Consider the following 23,474-nt stretch of genomic DNA (forward strand, 5'->3'; position numbering starts at 1 on the left):
GAAATTATTAGCAGATAAATCTGAACTTGTTTGCCCTTTCTTACGTTCAAACAATTTGTAAAATTTCTTAGAATTGTACTTCCGGATATACTCGATTTTATTACCTTGATGTCTCTCATAACTGTGTTTACATTTTTTCATAATTTTTTTGTATGCCGATTTTTTATTAAGTAATAGCAATCTATTATCAGTAGATTTCTGTTTATTAAAATGGTTTAGAGCTGTTTTATATTCTAAGTACTTTGACTTACACTCTTCATTAAACCATGGTTTATCTTCGGTTTGTAATGAATTAATATTTCTATTCACAGAAATAGAGCTATTACTCTGTATAATTTTACAGTATGGTAGTATTAAATCACATAAAGTTTTACTAAAATTTTCTACACATTGATTTACTTCTTCTGTGCTATCAAACGAATGAAACAGACAATTAGAAAGCAAGTCATAGTTATTACTGAGAGTAGTATTTATCTGTGTTACATTTTCTTCTACCCATTTTACTGATTTAAAGACCGTTCTACCTGACTGCTCTTGATCACAAACAACATCACTTTCTTTGTATGACCCATTTAGAGAAAAAATAATTGGTGCGTGGTCTGAAAAAACAGTAAAATCTCCTAAAGTAAAATCTACAATATTACTAGCGTTTTCACTATTTGTTATTAGGTAATCAATGGTACTCATACCATTTGCACCATAAAAAGTGATACCCCCATGTAGATCATTTTTATGTCTTCCATTAATAATTCGCATGTCAGTGGTTTTACACAAGTCTGTCAGTTTTCTACCAAAATTATTCACAAAACTATCAATATTATTTCTTGTAGACTCGTTTGTATCTAGATCGTAATCAGTAAAAACTTGCATAGTATCTGATACCGATTTATTTATCATATCGTTCCTTATAAAATCATCTAAATTACCACATCTAGCATTTAAGTCCCCAGTTAAATAAACCTTTCCCTTGCCAGAAAATCTGCAAATTGTTTCTTCTAAATACTGAAAAATATCTACATCTTCCTTTTTATAGAAGGTACTTTTTTCTGGTGGTATGTAGCAAGAAGCTAGATAAATAGGCTTTTCATTTACATTTGACCCCTTTATAATTTCTAGCCAGATAACAGTATTGCAAAAACATTCTACGATATTAACATTAATACTAGGCATGTTTCTATAAAAAATGACAATTCCCCCCCCTCTTCCACAATTTCTAGGAAAAGTGTAACAATTGTACTTATCTAAATATATACATGATTCATCACCTGCACAGATCCAGCATTCCAAAAGAACTATAATATCATATTTATTTACAATATTTACAAACTCTTTATCTTTCAGCTTTTGTCTAATACCTTTATTTACATTCCACACTATAAAAGAAAGGTTAGATGTGAAGTCACTGACCTTTCTGTCTCTACAATGTTGTTCAGTCACAGGATTGATGCGGCCGCAATCAAGATGAAGAACATCACGCTGATTGGCTGTAGCGGCCACGCACTCCTATCTGAAACCCATTGCAGTGCCCTGCGTTGAAGTGTAGCTATGGTAATTATTTGTGTTTGTATCGTAGTCCATAGGATCATTCGTTTCCCATTCTTCTTCCTCTGAATAGCTATGATTGTCCGGGTCATACTGCAGACCGTTCACAAATAACTTATCGCGCACCAGTTTGACATGCGACCCCTCGCTACGCAGTTGACGCATGATTGGTATGAGCTCCCGTCGACGTTTTTCCATGGTCGCTGGGTATTGTCTATGTACTCCAAAGGATGTTCCCCGTAGCCAGCTTGATCGTTCCAGAACCATGTCAAGATCTTCTTGATACAGAAAGCGAGCAACAATTGGTCGGGTTTTCCCTTTAGAGAAACGTCCGAAGCGATGTACATTACTAAATTCTACGTGATGCGTAACCTCCAGCTCGTTGTAGAGAAATTGACGCAGCTTTTCCTGTGTATTTTCATTCTTTCTCTCTCCTCCCAAACCACTGAACACCAAGTTCATTTTCATTGACCTAAACTGCAAATCTGTTATTGTTTCTTGCATTTGGATTTTATCTCGTCTTAACTGGTCCATATTTTTCGCCATGCCCTCTATCATCTTTGAATGTCTTGAAAGCTCCGTATCAGCACATTTGATCTTGTTTTGTACTGTTCGTACCTGGCCTTGGACTGTTTCCGTATCGAGCTTAGTTTGTTGGGTAGTTTGTTTTATGGAGGACACCGCAACTGTCATTTCTGCTGTATTTTTCCTACTTGTTGATTCTTTGCAAAAAGTAAATAGATAAGGCATAGAATTTATTCTCTGTTTGGTCGATCTGTACATTGCTGTTAAGAAAAATTGAGACATGATTTTAATTTCGTGTGTATTTTATGATGAATTCTGTCTTAGGAAGCATCTTTAAATAACCATTGAATTAGAGCTCTCGATCAAACAGAATTCCAGGGTGGTGAGAGGTTGAAGGCCATGTTCTAAAACTTCACTCAGACCAACCGAACTTTTGTTGTGACAGAAAACGTAACAGCAGTTTGGAACCACAGTGATGGATCGTGAAGACTAGAGTTATAGTGATTACCCGAAATTTTCAAATTTGTACAAGATGTATAAAACATATAAAAGCAATATGAATGATGAACCAACAGCTTTGGTGTTTTTCGTCAACGGGAAAAGGGTAAGTACTAATCTGGTCAGCAGAAATAATAATTCATTCTTTTAGTTACATAAAAAAAAAATCAAAGCATTTTCTGCGTGAATAAAAACTTCCCGGGTGCTTGCAATTGCCTTTTTTACGTGTTCGGTTAAAACAAAAGTTACATCATTTCTTCAGAAAGTTAGATCGATTTTTGTGAAAAGGGTCATCTTTTAGAACAGTTTAAAGACATGTGTGAAGATGCAATGTTTATTTGATATTTCATAATTACAGTAAATGGATTTCTACACTTCTACAGCGCCATTAAAAAACTCAAAGTGATAAATTGCTCTTACTCTTGCATTTTTTACCACTTAGTTAATTATAAATTCAAATCAAAGCACTTTAAAGGTATACTTGCAGCAAGGGAAGAAAATTCTCAATCATAGATTACTAGAAAAATTATTTTTCTCTCATTTTTAACGTGTGTAATTTTCCTACAACACTTGCAAACAGCATTCACAATCTAAATAAGTGCTTCTCAAATTGCCTTGTTTAAATATAAAAGTTCCTCATCAAACCCCCTGTAGACTATGGTGAGAGTATTGGCCATTAACAATGAAGTCTGTAGGGCCTCACAATATGAACAGTAAAGGCTGCCCTAGATCAATTAAACAGTAATAGACCGACCACAGGTAAATATGTCAGGCCACTATATTTAAATTTAAACTGTGAACTAAAATGATGTTTGGTCACTAATGTACTGTATCGCTGATACAACACATTAAACACGGGACAGCACATTAAACGAGAGGGGGGGGGGGGGGGGTTCTTTTTGAACAATTTGGCCTTCATATTGTATTTCTTTGAAAAAAAGGTGATGAAAATGAGTTGATTTTTCAAGAAATCAATAATTCGACTTGCACTTTCAATACAGCATGCACGAGTAATCTTGGTTATCACTGATTTTATAAATAACTTATTGACCAGTGGTAACCCTGTAATGACAGTACCCGTTACAGGTCAAAATATCTTATCAGCTGAAACCAGTGTTTATCTTTAAACAATCTGTAAATGATCTCGCACAGATTTGTTATAGTTTTGGGGGATTGATAATCTTATTCTAACCCTACAGTTTTCTATTCACAGAGACTTTGGAAAAAAAGCAAAAAAGAAAAAAAAAACAAACAAACAAAAGAACGAACAAAAACAAAATAAAACAAAAAAGTTCCTTCTGCAATAGATAATTTTATTACATGTTTCAGGTTTCAATTGAAAATCCGGATCCCAAAGTGACGCTGATACAATACCTTAGACGAAATCGTATCCTTGACAGAGTAAAAACATTGAAATTCACAAGAGAAGGGGCTTAAGTGTTTGTTGTTTAGTGTTTTTAATTCACCACAGACCGCGATCGGTTGAAAGATGATGTATTTAGTGTATGTTGTATTCTTTTATCTGTTAGAATATGCTGTTTAAAATTATGACTGAAACAGCTGATATTGACAGTTTTTAAAATATCGTATTTCTATGTACATTTAAAAGAATGTACAGGGGCGACATTTGCCGTCTTGGACTTCTGGAGTTGATCTCGATTTACACTGTATTTTAATTAATAACTACACTTTTCACATTCATTCAATCATTTTGAAGCAATGGATACAGTGTATTAAAGGTACAGATTTTGAATAAAATCTAATTTGAATCGAGCTCCTCCCAAAAATCCAAGCATTTATTTTCCCTTTACTTTTTTCCATAGCATTTTAAAACTTCTAATATCAAGGTTTTTAGCTTTTATTTTAGTGAGCATATTCTAACAGACATGAGAGAACACACAAAACATAAAGTATACCATCCTGAAACCAAGCCCCGGCGGATTTTTTCTTTCAGCTTATTTCATATGCTTACCCGTTTTATCATTTCCCATACTACGTGCCATACTATGTACAAAAACTTTATTTCCAAATCACACTAGACACCGGTTGCCTACAGCTATTTAGGCAATTTTCTTGCTATTCAAATAAATTCAAGTGACTTCATATTTCATTATTGAAGTTTCTTGCTAAAACTTGAATAACTTTTGATGGCACTGTATTCAAGCTTTTTTGGCGACCGTGTTTAGTATATTTATTTAGCGGGGCTCTTATGGAATTGCGCACCTAATAACAAAAAATGTATGTACCACGTGACTTTCAAACAAATTAGATAGAAAGTCACGTGGAATATGGGATATAAAATAGTGTTTTCTCCTTTTCGTAGAGGAGCTTTATAAGAGAAGCAAGAATTAATTTGGTGATGGGTTGGATCCGGCTAAAGATATATATTTACATTTCATTTTTTCTGTCCTCAAGAACAGTTCACAGTATATGTCAAGAAATACACTCATTTTCGTTGAGCAAAGAGCTATCATTGAGATTTGAAGGAGCATCCAATGAAAGAGTTAGATGCAGCACTATTTTTGTAAATTTTCATCATGATATCGGTATACCACACTATAACTTGAAATGAAAGAGATGAAGATAACGAACAGTGATCGAGCTCAATAAATCTACAAATAATACATTTCTTTGATGAGGGCATAAAACACCTGGAAATTCCAGAGGTGGGATCAGGTGCCTAGGAAAAGTAAGCATCCTCTGTTGACCGGTCACACCCGCCGTGAGCCCTATGTATTGATCAGGTAGACGGAACATTCTTAGTCAAATTCAGTATAAAAAGAAAGGCTTAACAATTGGAGTGAATCAAGTCAGCCAAAAAAGACCCAATGATAAGTTATATATGCTAACAAGGTCATTAAAACGACCATAAAATTTACGAAATGCTGACTATAAACGAGGTTGTTGAAATCCCTGTAACATCAACTTACTAGTATCTGTTAGTAGCCTGCCTCGGTTTAAAATTGACCGTACTCATAGCATAAACTTGAATATCGAATAAGTTGGGAGATGTGAAATACCATATTCAGGTGACAGCGGGATATTACCACATAAATAAGGGAAGTTGACGATGAAAAAGTTGAAGTCACCTCATTTGTCATTCAAATTAGTTGTTAGTTGGTCCTTATAGTCTATAGTCAGTAAAACATCCAATTATAAACACCGATGTGGCAGACTCTGTGGTGTCTTATTTCAAGTTCTCTGGGATATATGGAATCGACATATGAATGAAAGTATATATTATTATTTGATAATACATCGTCAATACGAGTATATCTAAATGTCGAGTTGAAGGCCACAGCAAGTGTTTTCTTCTCGTGTAGAAGTTTTTGATCTGAATAAATCATGCTTCATAGGAATATAAAAACAGGTCGTCTAATAAATGAGCACAATTGGTGCCCATCAAAATTCCAACAGTTTGTTGGCAGATCTGTCTCTTAAGACTATAAATAAGAAAAAATAAAGAAAATAAGAATGATTTTTGACTAAGTAATTTTGTTGATGACCAAAACCAAGACATGAAAATTTCCGAGTTCCATTTTTATTGAAGAAGCAGTTATCTATGATATCAAAAAGTCTAGTTTTTAATTTATCGTGAGGAATGGTTGTATAAAGTGTAGAAAAGTTTGGCAATTTTAAATTTTCTAAAAGTTCTTTAGTGTTTTTGAGAATCCACATCTGATTTACACCACTTTTAGAATATGCTGTAGCACAGTACGTCTGAAGTTTCTCCTTAACAGCAGTTAATATTTTTGTAAGGAGTAAGGATAGGGGCTTAGTAGAGCATTTGCTTGACCCTGTAATCTATCTCTGTTTGTATGGATTCTTATGAAGTCTAGGAATCCAATATAGGTAGGGTAGATCAAACTCACCTTGGTTGACTGGAATGTAAAAAGTTTTAAATACTGAAATGTGATTTTGAAGAATTTCATCTTTAGAAAGTGAACTGTGAGTATAAGATGGATTTTCAAAAAGTAGAATTATAATGAAATTCTTCTAAGAAATGTCGACGGATTTTCCCGTTATTTCCCGATCATGACAAGGAGCACACGGCGGTTGTGACCGGTCGGCAGGTTATGCTCAATCCTCCATGGCACCTGATCCCATCTCTTATGTTTTAGAGGTCCGTGTTTGTTCTGCTCCTGATTTGTATTGTTAAATGGACTTTTGAGCCTGAATACTGTTCCTTATCTCCATATATTCCACACAGTTATAATAATAATAATGATAAAATAATGAGCCTTGCAAACAAAGATGATATTGTTACAGACCATAACATACTGTTTATGTAGTCTTTCTAACTCTTTGATCACAAAGAGGGATAAATCTAGTATTTATTGTGAGATTGCTAAGGTATAGAGAAGCTAAGCCTTAGTTGAGCGCCCAAAGTTACATTTTGTTTTGCATATGTGATATGATCTGAGATATGGTATAAACATTTAAAGCAGAAAGTACATCCATAGATCATAAAACTCGAGGAATATTACATGTAAGTTATTCTAAATAATAAATGAATCTCAAATAAGTTTCCTGTACAAAGTCTGTTCTATGTTGAAGTCTTGTAAATGTGTTGAAAATGTAAAAATCTTTCAGACTGTTTTTAAAATATATATACATACATACACTTACAAGCAGGAAAACTCACTGAAACACACAAAAAATAATTATGCCCTTGACCTTTGACTTAGTATATTTGACTGGGACGAAGGAGGCGTGCAGTCAAGGAGCATGTGGGGCGTGCACAGTCATGTTGTCCTATTACAACCATCACCAGAAGAAAATTATGTATCCTTTGTATACAAAAAATAGTGTTTTAAAGAAACTGTGCTAGTATAAGTTGACAATGTCCATTCACCATTCCTGAATAGAGTTAATTTTAACAACCTTTTATTTTAAAAATTACTTTTGTGACATTTATTTGGGATTACATTTGATGTACATGTAATTATATTCGCTAAAGAGCTTAAGTGATCTCAAAATTAAAAGGTATGATTAGTTTCTGTTGAAAAGTCTAAAGTTCTATTGCATAGGATGGAGAAATTAAATCAAGACTTTTAAGAAAATACCATTTGATTTTTGCATCAAATTCTAGAAAAGAGTTCAATGTTTTTATATCCTTTCTTCTACTTTTACACTTTTAACAATGCCTTATTTCCTTGAATTCTAGAACGATTCATGTAATGTAAAGATTTTTATCAAAACATATATGAATATGCATAGATCGACTTATGTTGCCTTAATACTATTACGTCATTACTCTGGGAACGCCTGTTTGACCTTGCTTTGCTCCCTACATGGAATGTCTGTCACTACAGTGGAGGGGGTCGGCAGCACCAGGAATGGTCTTCATCCGATCCAGGTATGTCTGAAAGAAACATTACACATATCACTCTTCACATACTATTCTTCACATACCATTCTAACGCTGTCTACATACTAGTATACCATAGTTATACTGACCATATACCATTGTAAAACTTCAAATACAATTGTAACACATCACCATGTCTTCTTAAGCCTTACAGTCAGATTTCCCGGCCGGTGGCCGTAGACCGATGGTAATCGGTGGTGTGAGCGATACCCCAACATCAGTCCTCATCGGTCAAGTAGTCCTTAACATCTTTCACAGCAACAGGCATACCCCGCCGATGATCGCACGGAGAGTGACTCCAGAGGGAATCATTATTGACCGGCGTGGCACCAATTACCGGCCGGACATCGACTGGACATAGGATAGTTTTCACCGATCATCCTTCAATGCTCGGCCGGTGACGCTCATACATTGGTAAACATCGTTCGTACATCGTTTAACTATGGGCCAGTGTTTGGTCGAACATCGACCGATGAACGGCCGATGTCTGTTGCCCCACCACTCACCCCCGATGACCTCAGATTCAACGGACACTGGACGATGGTCGACCATACATCGGCCGATCCTTGAAAGATGTGTTTATGATGGGTTGCCGATTAGGAGCTATGGGGCATCGGTGGAGACATCGCTGATTTTTAACTACAACTTATTTTCTCCCGATGACCCCCACCGATTCGCACGATGGCCTCAGTCACGGTCGGATTACTATGGGTGTCTGGCCGGCAACCAAGCCATTTTTATAAAAAAAAAAAACGCATCGGTTGCCCATCGTATACCCCATCGCTTGATAATATGACTGATACTTAAACATTATAAGTATCATGTGAACACTGTCCACATACTGCTGTTATACTGTTCACATTCAATTGTATCACCGTACATATATCATTTTAATAATGTCTATATGCTTTTATTAAGCACTATCCAAATAACCAATGTACATGTTACACTCTCTTTATGGCATTGTTATCCTTGAACCATGTAATAGTGTAATTCATCATGCTTGAAACGCTACACTTTTCATTTTAGCACTATCCACGTACTGTTCTTACAATGTCTTCATATCATTGTGCTTTTTTTCCCGTCGTTCCACAATCTCATCAAGGTTTTTTCACAATTTTCTTTCAGAGAAATATGATGGAGAACCATGGTATACAGTGTGGTTTTTGTACCCCCGGTATGGTGATGACTATGTATACACTATTCAGGAACAACCCCGAGCCTAGCCAGGCGAACATGGAGAGAGCACTAGAAGGTAAAGACTCCCAATGAGTCAAATAAATTAGAATTACAACCATTTTCTCTTTGCTGAAATTTCTATACTTGTGGTGTTTATGAACAATTCATGAATTGTCAAATAAATAAGAATTACATCCATTTTGTCTTTGCTGAAAATTCTATACTTGTGGTGCATAAATGAACAATTCTTGAATTATGTATTTTGTATTTATTTAGGCAATCTCTGTCGTTGCACTGGATATCGCCCAATTTTGGAGGCATTCAAGAAGGTAACTTCAAATTTTGTTTTGAATGGGGGATGTAGAATAGATTCTTTGAAATGTAATTTGATAAATAATATATTAATACATCAATTTTTGTCTTAAAATTCTTTTCACATTCAATGTATCCAGCATATTAACATGTTAAATGTTGCCGGGCTCAATATTCCAGAGTTGTCCTTGTGGTCTTGGTCTTTGCCAACAGAGTGCGGAGGAAAAGAAAGAAATTGAAGATAAAAAGGTACTTATATTTAAACAAAAATGACTCTCAGTTTCAACTGCTATCAAAGTACATGTTTGCTTTTAACATTTAATTTATTCAATCTATTTGTTTATTTTATGTTCTGTTTTATTTTGTTATTTGTTATCGTGTTGATTGTCTGTAATTTTTTTTTCGGCAGTACCATACTTATACAACAAATATTAATGAAAGCAACCTTTGTTCCTATAAAATGAAACCACTAGTATTCATTTGTTATATAGTTGTCATCTAGATGTGTATTTTATTAAGTTGCTAATTTTATTTCTTAAATAATTATGAAAAAAAATTGTTTGTCTTTTCTATTTGTAGACAGATGAGAAACCTACCCCTGACAAGTATGATACGACACAAGACGTTATATTTCCAAGCGAGTTACAAGTAAATATCGTGCTTTTATACAGGGCAATATTTGTAATTAATATTCACATACTTTGAAATATTTTCACTTAAAATCTTTGTACAAGCTGTATCCCAGAGTAAACCATTGTAATATGAACCTTTTGTTTGTAAAATTGTATGTTTAGTATATAAGTAAAAGAACTGAAGCATTTCGTAGGTCGTAAGGTCATTATTTGAACATCCATTGTTGAACTATATTTCATTGTCATATTCAGAAATCTTTAGAATTCAGTCAGAAGGATGCAATGTTCGTTGGTGGTGGCTATAAGTGGCTAAGACCTGTATCATTAAACAAACTGTTGGATCTGAGGACAAAATTTCCAAATTCCACAATTATTATGGGATCACAAACAGCAATAGGTTGGTTACTCACTACGTTTATTCTCTACTATTTTATTGTCACAGGGCATATATTCTAATATTTAATTCTCAATGACTCAGTCCTTTCTACATGAAAAAATAGATTAAAATTTGACAATACTGTTATTTCTTAGTTTATTTATTTTTTCTAAAGGATTATTCACAATATACTGACTTACTATAATTGACTTATTTTTTGGAGAATTATATTTTATACTCTTCGTGATAAGAGGTCTATAGATTTTTAAGCACTTTCTGCAGGATTATGCCATCAATTTCTTTGAGTGTTTTATCTGTTCCTTTAAGGGTCGAAAATTCGAAATAATACTTTACCATCACCGGAAATTATCTGCTGTACTCAGGTCTTGGAACTGAGGAGAATTGTAGAGGAAAAGAATGGAATAACTGTGGGGTCAGCTGTTACATTCGCACAAATGGAAGAATATCTGAGAGGAAATCTAAAGGAAACGAAAGGTATAAAAGTCTTTTTAAAAAACATAATTAAAAAGAAAAACAGATATAATCTATCAAAAATTTAAAAAATCAAACATATATTTAGCAATTAAGTCAAATACTGTAAAATCACATATTTTCTTGGGGTCATATTTTCCTGGTTTGAGGAAAAAATATTGGTTATTGGCGATTTAATTTCGAATGAATTAAGACAACGAAAATTAAACCCCCACGAAAATTAGTGATTTCACTGTATAAACGAATAATAAATCCTTTCATAATACAATGTAGATGATTCTAAAAGTGGGGATGGCAAGTGTCTGTTACATGTATATGACCATGTATTCATACACTATTTTTCATTTGTCATTCAGACAGAGAATGTAACGTTGCTTCAGCATTGTTAGAGGGACTCCGATGGATAGGAGCGGATCAGCTGAGAAATGTGGCGGTAATCTATCATACGATTGATTATTCTTCTTCTCTCTGACATTAAAAGGAAAAGTCAATTAATATGTCCTACTGCTGTTAAAAAATAATACAATGCAAAAAAAATGACAACTAACTGTAAATTACATTTTTGCAATCTGGCGAGATTGTCTGGAGACTGAAGTCACGTTTTCTTCCCTTAGAAGAAAGAACTCTTATTATTACATAACCAGCGAATAAATACTATGCTTTCGTTCGTTTCCTTTTGCAGTGGTGGAGACATGCAAAATAAAGACGATTTACAGAATATAGTTTCGAACATATTTTACTGTTGATAAATGTTGAAACAATATAGTGTTTACTATGTTTATTTTAGACCATTGGAGGTCACTTGATGAGTGTTGGACAACACGATCTTCAGACATTCATGCTGACTGTTGGCGCAGAACTTAACTTCATTTCTCCCAAAAGTACAGAATCTCATTATATACAAGAATTCGGGGGGGGGGGGATGACTCTGTATCTAACCACATTTTGATTTATCTAGCTTAAACTGAATGAGAATTTCTTATCAGATGATTTATGAAAATTGATGTCGTTATTATTTGAATATCCACTAATTAATATAAATTAATGTTCGTTTATTGAATCGATTAGTCAAATCAAAGAGAGTTGCTTATGAGAAGTTTATGACTAATGGAGTTCACGCACCTGATCCAAGCGATATTCTGATCTCTGTGTATATTCCACTAAACAAACAAGTAAGAGGTCTACAACACATTGCATATCAAAAAAGATCAAAGGAATAAATAATAAAGTAATATAGCAAGTTTATATTTAAAAATGTTCTGGTCAAACTTAAATGTACATTTCTCACAAAATCGCTATCTTATTACAGAACGAGTACATGATGTTCACTAAACAACCATCTCGCCGAGGCATGGACTGGGCTGTAGTAAATTCTGGAATGTATTTGAGAGTGAATGACAAGAAAGATATCGAAGCTCTGAGATTCTGTGTGGGAAATATTGAGAATAAACCGTGTATTATAGAACAAGTATCAAACATTGCAAAAGGGAGGTAATACATATTGCTTATTTTGGTACACAAGCAGATACACAAGTCATACAAAGTCGTTTTACTGTTGTTTATCTTAGATATTAATAGCAGGTGCGACGGCGTTTTATATAAACGAATCAAATACGAAGTTCCTTGAAAAGCTTATACAATTTTAGACGAGATCATATTCAATTAGCATTTTATATACATGTACTGGAAATTACTAATTAGGAAATTGAATTTCATAATAATTTTGTCAGATCATTGGATGAGAAGTTGATACCAGATGCCTGTGATGTGATTATTGATCAGCTGAAAGGATGCAAAGCAGATTCTTTAAAATACAAAATTTCTTTGGCCTGTGGTTTCTTCTATAAATTGTACAAACAGATTTCGGAAACAATTAAGGTACTATTAGAGTAGATACTTACATAAGAAATGTTTATTAATTAAATTAAGTCAGTGACAAAAAAAATGCAGTAAAACTTCTTTATAAGGAACTCGAATACAAGAAAAAAATCGATAATAGAAAATTGTATCTTTTTACCAATCCCTCATTTGAAACTCCTTATTTATATCGATACAAAGAATTTCGGTTTGAAGGAACTAAAGATTCATGTCCCAGGACATTGTTATTAGCATGCCTTACTGTAATAACCACTATAGTGTTTCAAAGCATCAATTTTGAAGTTAATATGTATCTGTTTTTAAAGCCAACGAATGGAAAAACTGACTTTGGTCTGACACCATCCCTTTCCTCTGGTGCACAATACTATGATGTACCCAATCCAGAGGCAAAAGAAATTGTCTGGAAGCCCATACCCCATGCAGCTGGAAAAAGTCTGGCTTCTGGGGAAGCAATTTTCATAGACGATATACCGCAGTACGCAAGTACGCCTTGACTTTTTCTTTTAAAAAGAAGATAATTATAATTGAGAGAGTAGTGAATGAGACTACTCTTTCCAAGTAGATTTTGAATTTAAAATAATTTGATGACGACAACATTGAAAATGTGACAACATTGAAAATGTAATTTATGTATCTTAAGCGGATTACACATAACGTATGTAATTCCTATTTATGGGTTATATTCCTTATCTCTCTATAATCTGATGTTGTAGTTTCCTGATGATGTTTTCAACTCATTAGCAATAAAATTTCAGTTCAGAATAGTTTTCTTTATTTATAAGTAGCAAGGATACATTTATCTTTAAGCCTAAGTCATTTAAAAATGCGATATGGGGTTAAATTGTTTTCCGTATTGTTTAGATGAGTTATCTATGTGGTTTGTAACCAGCACCAAAGCCCACGCCAAAATCGTCTCCATCGATACTTCGGCAGCTTTGGCTATGCCTGGAGTAGTTGATTATGTTGACAGCAGGGATATTCCAGGAAGCAAAACATTTGGACCTTTGGTTCATGACATCCCTTTATTTGCTGATAAAGAGGTAAGACCCAACAATGACTTTATATTATTTTCACGAAGCAATGTTGGGGTTTTTGTGATAACCCCATCCAATATTATATCTAGCTCCTTTAACATGTTTATGAAGTTGTTTCAAAGAAATGAGAAATGTATACTTTTTCGGACTTTTATAATGAATACATCGATGTTGTCAGAATGTTGACAACTATATTTATTGCAAAGAATTCCAAAGTGCTCATCACGATAAGGTAAACTATATCATGGATTATAAGGAAAAATGATTTTTTCTGTGTTCGATAGGTTTCTTACCACGGACAACCTATAGGTGGAGTAATAGCAGAGACAAGAGAAATCGCAAGAGCGGCAGCAAAATTAGTGAAAGTGGAATATGAGAATCTGCCAACTGTATTTACAATCGATGTAAAGATCTTTGCTGATATTGTTCAAAGAATGTTAGAGCACAAATACACACATCAGATAGGAAAAGAAAAACAATATAAGTTAAATTCTGAGAAGTGAGGAAGCTTTTCATTTTATTGTAGGAGGCCATAGAGAAAAAGAGCATGATAGAATATGTGGCCAATCATACGAACGGTGATGTAGAAAAAGGCTTGAAAGAAGCTGAAATGACTTTGGAAGGTGTTATTGAAACTGGGGCACAAGAGCATATGTATTTGGAACCCATAGCAGCACTAGTGGTGCCGAAAATTGAAGACAAAGAAATTGAGGTCTTCATAAACACGCAAGAGGCCAATGGTGTTCAGGTACTGCAAAGAGAGACCACCTTTATATTATTTTGTTTTGTACCAAAAAGATATTTTAAATCAAGTATATTTAGAGTGATGTAAGTACATGCCCATTACGTTTGAACATTGCAGGCAGATGTGGGTCAGTTTTTGGGTATACCGTACAACAGAGTTAACGTGCGAGTGAAAAGAATTGGTAGGCAGATTTGGACATCTAAATCAAAGAACCTCGGTGTTCAATTCTGATTATACCTCATCTTCTTATCAAAGTTGTATTTCATAATTACATATGAATTGGTTGAGCAAAATCCATAAGGGAATATAGTTCAATTTCTTTTTAAATGGAGAGGATAATGTTAGTAAAATCTGTGTTTTCCAGGTGGGTCATTCGGTGGTAAGGCTTTGGATACTATCACTGCTAGCGGAGTGGCTGCTGTGGCGGCATGGAAGTAAGTGTTATCGTGTGGTTTCTTTTAAGCTGATCGTAAATATGTATTTAATAGCAGGTCAGATATATTTATCAATAAATGAGTGATTGAAATAAATGCAAGTAATGGAAGACAAAACATAAATTATTAGAATAACAGTATAATGATAAAATTTATATTCGACCTTTTTATACTTTACAAAAAATGATGTTCGTTATTTGAAAAGAAAAAATACTAAATACTAAACAGTGGATATAAGTATAGTGAAAAGGGAAGGCCACTAAATAAGAAAAACGATAAAAGATGTATAACTGTTAACGTAGAGTGAATCGACCAGTTCGTCTGATCTACACTCGGACCCATGACGTCAAGACTACCTGTAAAAGGCATCCAACCAAGACTTTCTACAAGGTGATGTAATTATAAACTCTTTTTGCCTGTACTCCAGATCAATGTTTTCATATTAAATTCATTCTGAAGGCAATTTTTACAGAATCCACAACTTTTTTCTCAAACTTTTATTTTAGGCTGGTTTTAGCAAGGATGGTAGAGTGACTGCTCTCTCCGTTGACCTGTATGTTAATGCAGGTTGGAACAATGGAATCAGTATGTTTGTAAGTATATCCAAACCAAAAAAAATCACATACTTCATTATGCTTCACAATTTTGTGCTAGTAGGCGCTGTGTTATATTGTTCATCAAAAGCCCATGGCAATTCTCTTGGAGGTTAAGAGAATATACAGCTTTTGATGAATATTGTTCTGCTATATACTTTTGAATACAAATTGAAGGTGATATCGATTTTATTGTAGAAAAGTTTACAAATGTCACCAAAAAGGCACGAGTAATACATGTATTTCAAAGATTTTGTGTGAGCTAATACTCTTGCTGAGCATGGTCTTCAACACATAGCAAACTATAGTTTTAGGAATTGCCTCTTTCATATGTATTTTTAAGTATGAGTAAGGAATGTGAACAATGTCTTTCTCATAATTTCAACATTCAGGTATTGGAACTTGGCATGGTAGCAATGGAGTCTACTTTTGACATCCCTAACTACAAGGGAACTGGAAGAGTTTGCCTGACCAATTTACCATCTAATGGGGCCTTCCGAGGATTTGGGGCGCCTCAAGGAACCTTCATCATACAGAGCATTATGTATGATATTGCTAAACAAATTGGAGTACCAAACGACAAGGTGAGGTGATAAGAGACTTTATAAGTAATATGTTGAGTATCAAAGATATAATAAATACATATTTCATATTTATTTCGAGTTTTGTATGTGTACTTAAACGTAATAAAAATTTAAGTATAAAATGAGTAAATTAATCCAAGGAGAGTTTACAAAGACTTGTAATGGGTAGAGAAAATGAGCAAATATTCAGGTATCGTTTGAAGGATAGTTTTCCTTTCACTCATAATATCGTTTCTCATGTAAATTAAGCAATTGTTTTGAATTACAGAAGAGGAATTCATTTACTTGTTTGCTTTAATTTTCGTTGAAGCTTAGAGAAATGAACACATACAAAGAGGGAGACAAGAACATCCATGGAATGGTTCTCAAAGACTTCAATCTGCCCGTTTGCTGGGAGGACTGTAAAAAGCAAATCAAATTTGATGAAATCTCAAAAGAAATTGATGAATTTAATAGGTCAGTATTTTATGTACTCTAGCTGTATATTTAACTCTTGTGCTGTAAATTTGGTAACATAATCATCTTGTTCATTTTTACCGTGTTTTAAAGTTGATGAATCATTTATGCTTTTCTTCTTAATTTACCTTTAATGATGATTATAGTAAAAACAAGTACAGGAAAAGGGGCATCGCCATGTCATCCGCTGTCATGAGCATCGGATACCCAATGGTATTCATGTGTCAGGTAATCATATACTAATGTACTATATTCCTATTTCCTTAAATAATTTTACACCAGCATTGTCTTAATCAACTATTCCATTTTTTGTTATTTAAGTATATTTAGTTTCAAAATCCTTATATTAGGCAGGGGCTTTGGTTAATATTTACACTGACGGATCTGTATTGGTTTCACATGGAGGAATAGAGCTCGGACAGGGACTGTTCACCAAGATGATCCAGGTAGCTAAGATAAGTTAAAAAATATTTAAAAAACAGAAATATAATTTTTAAATCAATTCTTTAAGCATGAATGCATTTATCTCTTTAGGTGGCTGCCACTGTCCTAGAAATCCCAGTAGAAAAGGTTTACATAAGCGAGACTAACACTGTGACTGTCCCCAACGCTACAGAAACGGGAGGGAGTTTTGTGACGGACCTCAACGGAGGAGCTGTCATGGCAAGCACCTGTTCTATATTTAACTTATATCTTCAAATCAATCAATATCTCGATAACTTCTAGAAGTAAAATATTATTGGTTAATATCTATCTAATAGGTATTCAGTATCTCCATTTCCCTTCTAGGAATCATTCTGTGGAATATATATGCTTATCTAGTGTGTGTGTGTGTGTGTGTGTGTGTGTGTGTGTGTGTGTGAGTAATTGAAGACTAATTCAAATATAAGTATGACTTCTCTTTTTCATTAATGAAGAATGCATGCCAGATCTTAAAGGACAGACTGCAGCCATTGAGAGACACCATGCCAGAAGCATCATGGGAACAACTGGTACGATTTACAGAGACCACATCACGAAATGAAAAAGTTGTTGACAATCAATATTCACCTGTATCCCTTTCTTTAATTCCAGATACAAGCTGCATATTTCAGCAGAATAAGCCTCTCTGCTTCTGGTTTCTATAAGTGAGTTGGTCAAAGGAAAATAATACTACAACCCCTTATAAGAAAATTCTATATAAACCTTTACGTATATCTTTTATATATCCTTTGAAATCCTGAAAATCAAACTATTCATCCACAAAACTAGAGTTACCCTAAAGAATGTAGAATTCTTTTTTCATATCAGATCTCGTGGGGAAGGATATGACTTTCAAAAACAAGGAGAAGGGCAATATTGCCTTTATAATTCCTATGGGGCTGCATGCACAGTGGTAGAGATAGACTGTTTAACAGGAGAACATCAGGTTGATACTCATTTATTCAAGAATCCTCAGACTTCCTACGAAAATTCTACAATATTTCATGTTTTTCCTCTCTTTCAACGGCTTGTGAATCAGGGTCAAAATAATATAAGCAGTTTTTAAAATGATACCGTGACAGTGTCTTAAATTAATGTTAGTTCAAGGAATACATGTATTTATAAAGGCTTTTTGTGTTCTTCAACACCAATATAAAATAATGTTTAGTTTATTTCGATTTCAACATGTATAATGAAGTGGCTAAATAATAGCCTGCAGCAATTTCAGTTCTTAAAGAAAGACAATGGAATTTATCATATTCATTATAACTGCTAGATACTACGCGCTGACATAGTATTTGATGTTGGCAAGAGTCTTAATCCTGCTATTGACGTCGGACAAATTGAGGGAGGATATGTACAGGTAATGAACATTTACTTCAATTGCCAATAATGACTGGACTGTGTGATTTCTGCCCCTCAAAAAAAAATTTTTTTTATTATAAATTATGTGTAAACTTTAATATTTTGTCTAAACTAGGGCACTGGGTTGATGACACTAGAAAAAGTGATGTTCGATAAAGATTCGGGAGAAGTGACGTCATATGGCCCCGGTAATTATAAGGTACCAGGCATCAGAAACATCCCAAAGGAGTTCAACGTCACACTACTGAAAGAAGCCAGGGGTGACAACAGACCACTGTATTCGTCGAAGGTAAAAAAATAAAAAAAAATCTAAAAATGTGTCCATTTTTCAGATAATAACAAAATGTGTGCATACCACATCTGTATGTAAAAGCAGAAATATTTGTTGGGGATTATTTTTTTATTCCGTTGTTAACAATTATCAATGAAATTAAATCTTAGTCAATGAAATTAAATCGCAAACGAAATTTTTATATGGCCATCTATTAAATATGGCTACTTTTGAAACAACGAAATTTAATCCCCACGAAACCATTTTTAAATGACAAATCAACAAAATTATATCCAAACGAAAAGTTCTGCTTCTATAGTAATTAACCTCTCCAAGTTCATGATAAATGTACGTAGGAGCATTCCGAAATTATATTTTATCTTGACATTTTATGTGACGTGTACTCTTCTAAAATGTTGAAAGCAAAAGATGTTTTCCACATTACCGTGATATTGATTGGCAGTTTTAAAGCTTACCTCTTGTAGAAGCTCATCAAGTATAATGCAACAGGTTACAACAATAAAATGTATTGCCTCGCCAGGGTATCGGTGAACCTCCCCTGTTGTTAGCTGCTGGCGTGCACCTGGCCCTCAGGGAAGCTGTGAGTGCCGCACGTAAAGACCAGGGTCTTACAAACAACTATAGACTAGAGTGCCCGGCCACACCCGAGAAAATCCGAATGGGTTGTGCTGGACCTATGGTGAAAAAGGTACGGTGAATACAGTAACTTCCAAGACTATTATTAGTGATACGATTTATTAGACTTAAAGATTTGATTAAAATAAATAGCTTTTTTTAAACTTATAATCATTGTAAAAAAAATGTTTTACTGAGGATGAGGAGCTTGATATAGTCATTTGTTACATGTACCACGATAAATGTGCATGCCTATCAGAATTTCATAGTGGATATTATTTTTTTTACACAATCAAAAAAGTTTACTTTTTTCCATGAGTAAAATTACCACAATGCATTTTAAAAGGAAAAAACGGTAATAGATTTCATCATAAGAAAAAAATATGCTATTTTGGGTTCAGAAACATATTGTGTGAACACAAACAATGCACGTGTCTGTGAAATTCTCCAGTTTTATGTTTGCATGGATTATTTATGTGTGTATATGTTGCAAGAATATTTTAGAATTGACTGCCCTCACTGGTATAAATCTTATTGTCTTATCGTATCGCTTGGAATTTTGTTTTATTTTGAAATAGAAATAAGGATTTTTTTTTAGTTTTAAATACCTTTTTTCTTTGTATCCTCGTAGTCATAAAATACATTGTATTTCATTTCAGTTGGATTCCATCATAGAAAACAATCAGAATATCCTATTTTGAAGACCTGATGTGTATTATAAAGACTCGGGTTAAATTAGTCTGAGTAGATGTTATATAATCTGGTGCTTCAACTTAAAACTTTTGCATCGTCTCTTTTGCTTCTGATATTTTGATAAATTAGTTTCCTATGTGAAAAATGAAAATAATTTAATATTCGATATTGAATGTTAGGTCCATGACTAGTAAGGCCATGTTTAAGAACAGTAGTAGTACATGTATATTTGATATTTGTGGGTTGTTTTTTTTTTGTTTTGTTTTTTTTTTTTGTTTTTGTTTAGTGAACAAAGTGACAATGAATCATCAACGTATCGATTTTAGCTATTTAAAGCGTTATAATGATTAAATCCTTTTAATGAGGCAAGCATTGTGGCATGTAAATGTGCTTTGTATGAATTACTAAATCGTAAAATATTTATCATTCTTATACCTAGTTTTATCTGTATGCATTTTGCTATTTTTCATATGAATGTGACTTTTAAGTTTTCATTGAATTTTTATTTTTTCGATGGACAAATCTTATGGATATTATTTTTTTTATCAAGCAAGTAGAAGCCATGACGAACAAAAAGTGTGCAATATAAGAAGGGCCATCAGAACAAAATTAACATTTACCAGCGAAAAGTCAAAGTCAAATACCTACAGCAGAATATTAAAAAACAAACACAGCATCGTACAAATTCTGTAGTGTATCAAAGATGTAATTTCAAATGCATTGATCATAACATGATACGTCATTATAATTAATGATAACCTATTTGACTGACGCCATGAATTTTTGGAATTTAAATCATATCATTGCTAATTTCGATACATGTATTGTGTCATGTAAATAAATATATAATCTAGAGCTATGCTAGCTGTTTTTGGTTATTTTTTATTGATTGAATAGCACTAACCATGATTTAAAAGACCATTAATAGAATAAAAGCGTTAAAGTTGACCCCATACACGAAATGGTATAATTTTGTATATTTATTTATATTGCAAAATAAATACATCCTACAGCTTTGCCAACTGTTGGTTTCGTTATTTTTCGTTGATATCTTACCTACCTGTTATAACTTGGATCTTTGTGTGCATCATGAATTTTCAGCTTGTATTACAAATGGGCCATGACTTCTTTACAATAGGCTTTATGTTTTTTCCGTCACTAAAAACACAGACGAGAATAATTGAGGTACTTCTTTGAAATCAAGTTTCTCTGTTGTTTCTTATTTCATGTTGTAGTGTGTCCAAATTTAATTAAATACTTGAATAAACTCTTTTTTTTCATTAAACTTATTCTAGGATTCTAATATCCAAAATTTAATGGATTTCTTTATTCAGATAACAGGGAGAAAGATGGGCCAATAAGAAAATTCATCGTAAGAGAATTCTATGTACCTTCCTGAAATGAAAAAAGAGATTTTTATAAAATATATGGACAACTAGGTTGTTTTTCAGATACATGATTTTAAAACTTTGCAGTGGGCTCATACTGGAATTAAGCTATAATTTTAAAATATGAAAACATCCAATTATGACCAGATACGAAAATAAATAAAAAATCAAAGATAAATGAAACAAGATGAAATTCCCATAGTCGGTATTATGAAAAAGAACTACTCTATACGTATGTGTCCAGTGCGCAAACAAGATCGTCGTTTAGTTAATGAAAAAAGTGAAAACAACAAAAAGTGACCAATCTCATAAATTTTATTAACAGTAAAAATCTGTTAACAAGATAAAAGCATGGATCCCTGGAAACATCAATGCTGTGCATCCCTTGTCGACCATTCACATCCCGTGCCGACCAGTCACATTCCTTGTCGACTGGTCACATCCCTTATCGACCAGTCACATCCCTTGTCGACCAGTCACATCCATTTTGAGTCGTCTGTATTGAATGATCAGGTAAATGGATGAAACTAAAGTCAAACCAATTGGCAGATTGGTATGAAACATGTCAATCAAAATAAAACCTAATGGTAGGTCGCATTTGCAAACAAGGTCATTTTAAAACCATAGTATTTGCGAAATCTTAACCTTAAACGAAACTATTGAAATCCGAGCAACTTATTTGTCAAAGGCCTGTCTTGGATTAAAAACTGATCATACTCAGAACATGTTCTTGTTGGGAGATATAAGTGACAGTGGATTATTACTACATATAAAGGGGAATTTGACGATGGAAAAGCGGAAGATCATTGTTGTCGGGGAACATCGTGGATTTGGTAGGTAGGCCTTACCCACAAATTTTATATCCCCACGAACAATTACTTTATCAACATACAGGTCCATTGAAGCTTCTGTATATACGAGCTACCCACGAAATTACATTCCCACGAACTAGTGAATATTTTGTTTCCAGCAAACATTGACCCCAACGAATACAGATGATTCCATAGTTTAATTGTTAGTCTGCGTTAGTCTGTCTTCAGTCAATCAAACATGAAAAAAATATGACAGTTCAACTTTGGTTTCTTTTATTTTGAAGATTCATTGAGTCAATATGAATAAAATATCTACACGTATATCATTATTTGATACAATGGCTCAATGTACGTGACTGTATTAAAAAAGAATTGAAGCAACAACAGGAGTTTTCTTCTCGTGTAGAATTCTGCTTGTTAAGAAAACAAAGAAAAAAAAAGAAATGGCCTCCACAGACAACAAAGGTATTGTCATTGAGGAACTCCAACATCCCTTTTATATTAACTTCAGAGTACTTTCGTGTAGAGTTATAGTGATTTTTTTTTTACAATTTGAAAGTTTACCATGAATATCACTTCATAAGTGTTATCAATATGACTAACATGGCCCTCCTGCTCTTGATAAAAATAATTTTAGATTTTTTTCTCTCTCTCTCAGATATATGCTTTATGTAAAATAATGCCGTCGAATTTAGTTTTACCCTTAACCCTTGGTCCATAATTTAAAAAAAAAATGAATCCACACAACTTAAGAATATTTATATTTTAATATGATTAACTGATTTTTTTTTCTTTTAAGGAGGCTGGGGGGTCAACAAATTAACCACCAGATTCAGGGGTTCAAAATTCCTCAAGCCCGACGTCCCGGACTAACAAATTCCGGATCCGGACTCGGCATTTTGAACCGCCAAAAGTCCTGGGACTTGGCAATGTTTCTTGTTTATCTTTTATTTAAGTTAAGAAAAAAGTTCGTAAAACTAAAAATAAAGCAAATTCTCAAATGTATTGAATAAAAATGTGAATTTTTTGGCGTTAATATACCCACAAAACATTACGAGCGTCTCAAAAATACAATCCGTCTTTTTATGTTCCGTTGCGGTTAGACACCTGCTTTTACGCAATTTCTCATGTTTCCTCCCATATGACATGAGTTTGTTAAATTTTGGTTTTACCAGTAAAGGAACGAGAAATAAAAG

At 33.6% G+C, this 23,474-nt stretch overlaps 1 protein-coding gene across 1 annotated transcript; it reads left to right on the forward strand.

The window, feature by feature from the left end:
* Positions 1–2,553: 2,553 nt before the first annotated feature.
* Positions 2,554–19,467, forward strand: LOC133203538 (xanthine dehydrogenase/oxidase-like). Its single transcript, XM_061339309.1, has 34 exons — positions 2,554–2,671; positions 3,895–3,952; positions 7,254–7,350; positions 7,816–7,924; positions 9,065–9,191; positions 9,392–9,444; positions 9,608–9,676; positions 10,007–10,075; positions 10,312–10,456; positions 10,763–10,930; positions 11,284–11,360; positions 11,715–11,808; positions 11,996–12,099; positions 12,237–12,418; positions 12,658–12,805; positions 13,111–13,288; positions 13,667–13,845; positions 14,124–14,243; positions 14,366–14,587; positions 14,702–14,765; positions 14,949–15,018; positions 15,321–15,408; positions 15,525–15,611; positions 16,004–16,195; positions 16,506–16,651; positions 16,798–16,879; positions 17,002–17,097; positions 17,186–17,314; positions 17,569–17,643; positions 17,726–17,778; positions 17,942–18,059; positions 18,390–18,476; positions 18,594–18,767; positions 19,291–19,467. The coding sequence occupies exons 1-34, from the start codon at positions 2,600–2,602 to the stop codon at positions 19,465–19,467; spliced, it is 3,909 nt and encodes a 1,302-aa protein (XP_061195293.1). The 5' UTR covers positions 2,554–2,599.
* Positions 19,468–23,474: the final 4,007 nt, after the last annotated feature.

Source organism: Saccostrea echinata, unplaced genomic scaffold (assembly GCF_033153115.1).
Source record: "Saccostrea echinata isolate AGI-Se365-2 ecotype Australia unplaced genomic scaffold, CSIRO_AGI_Sech_v1 ptg000051l, whole genome shotgun sequence".
In the NCBI taxonomy this organism is placed as follows: Eukaryota; Metazoa; Mollusca; class Bivalvia; order Ostreida; family Ostreidae; genus Saccostrea; species Saccostrea echinata.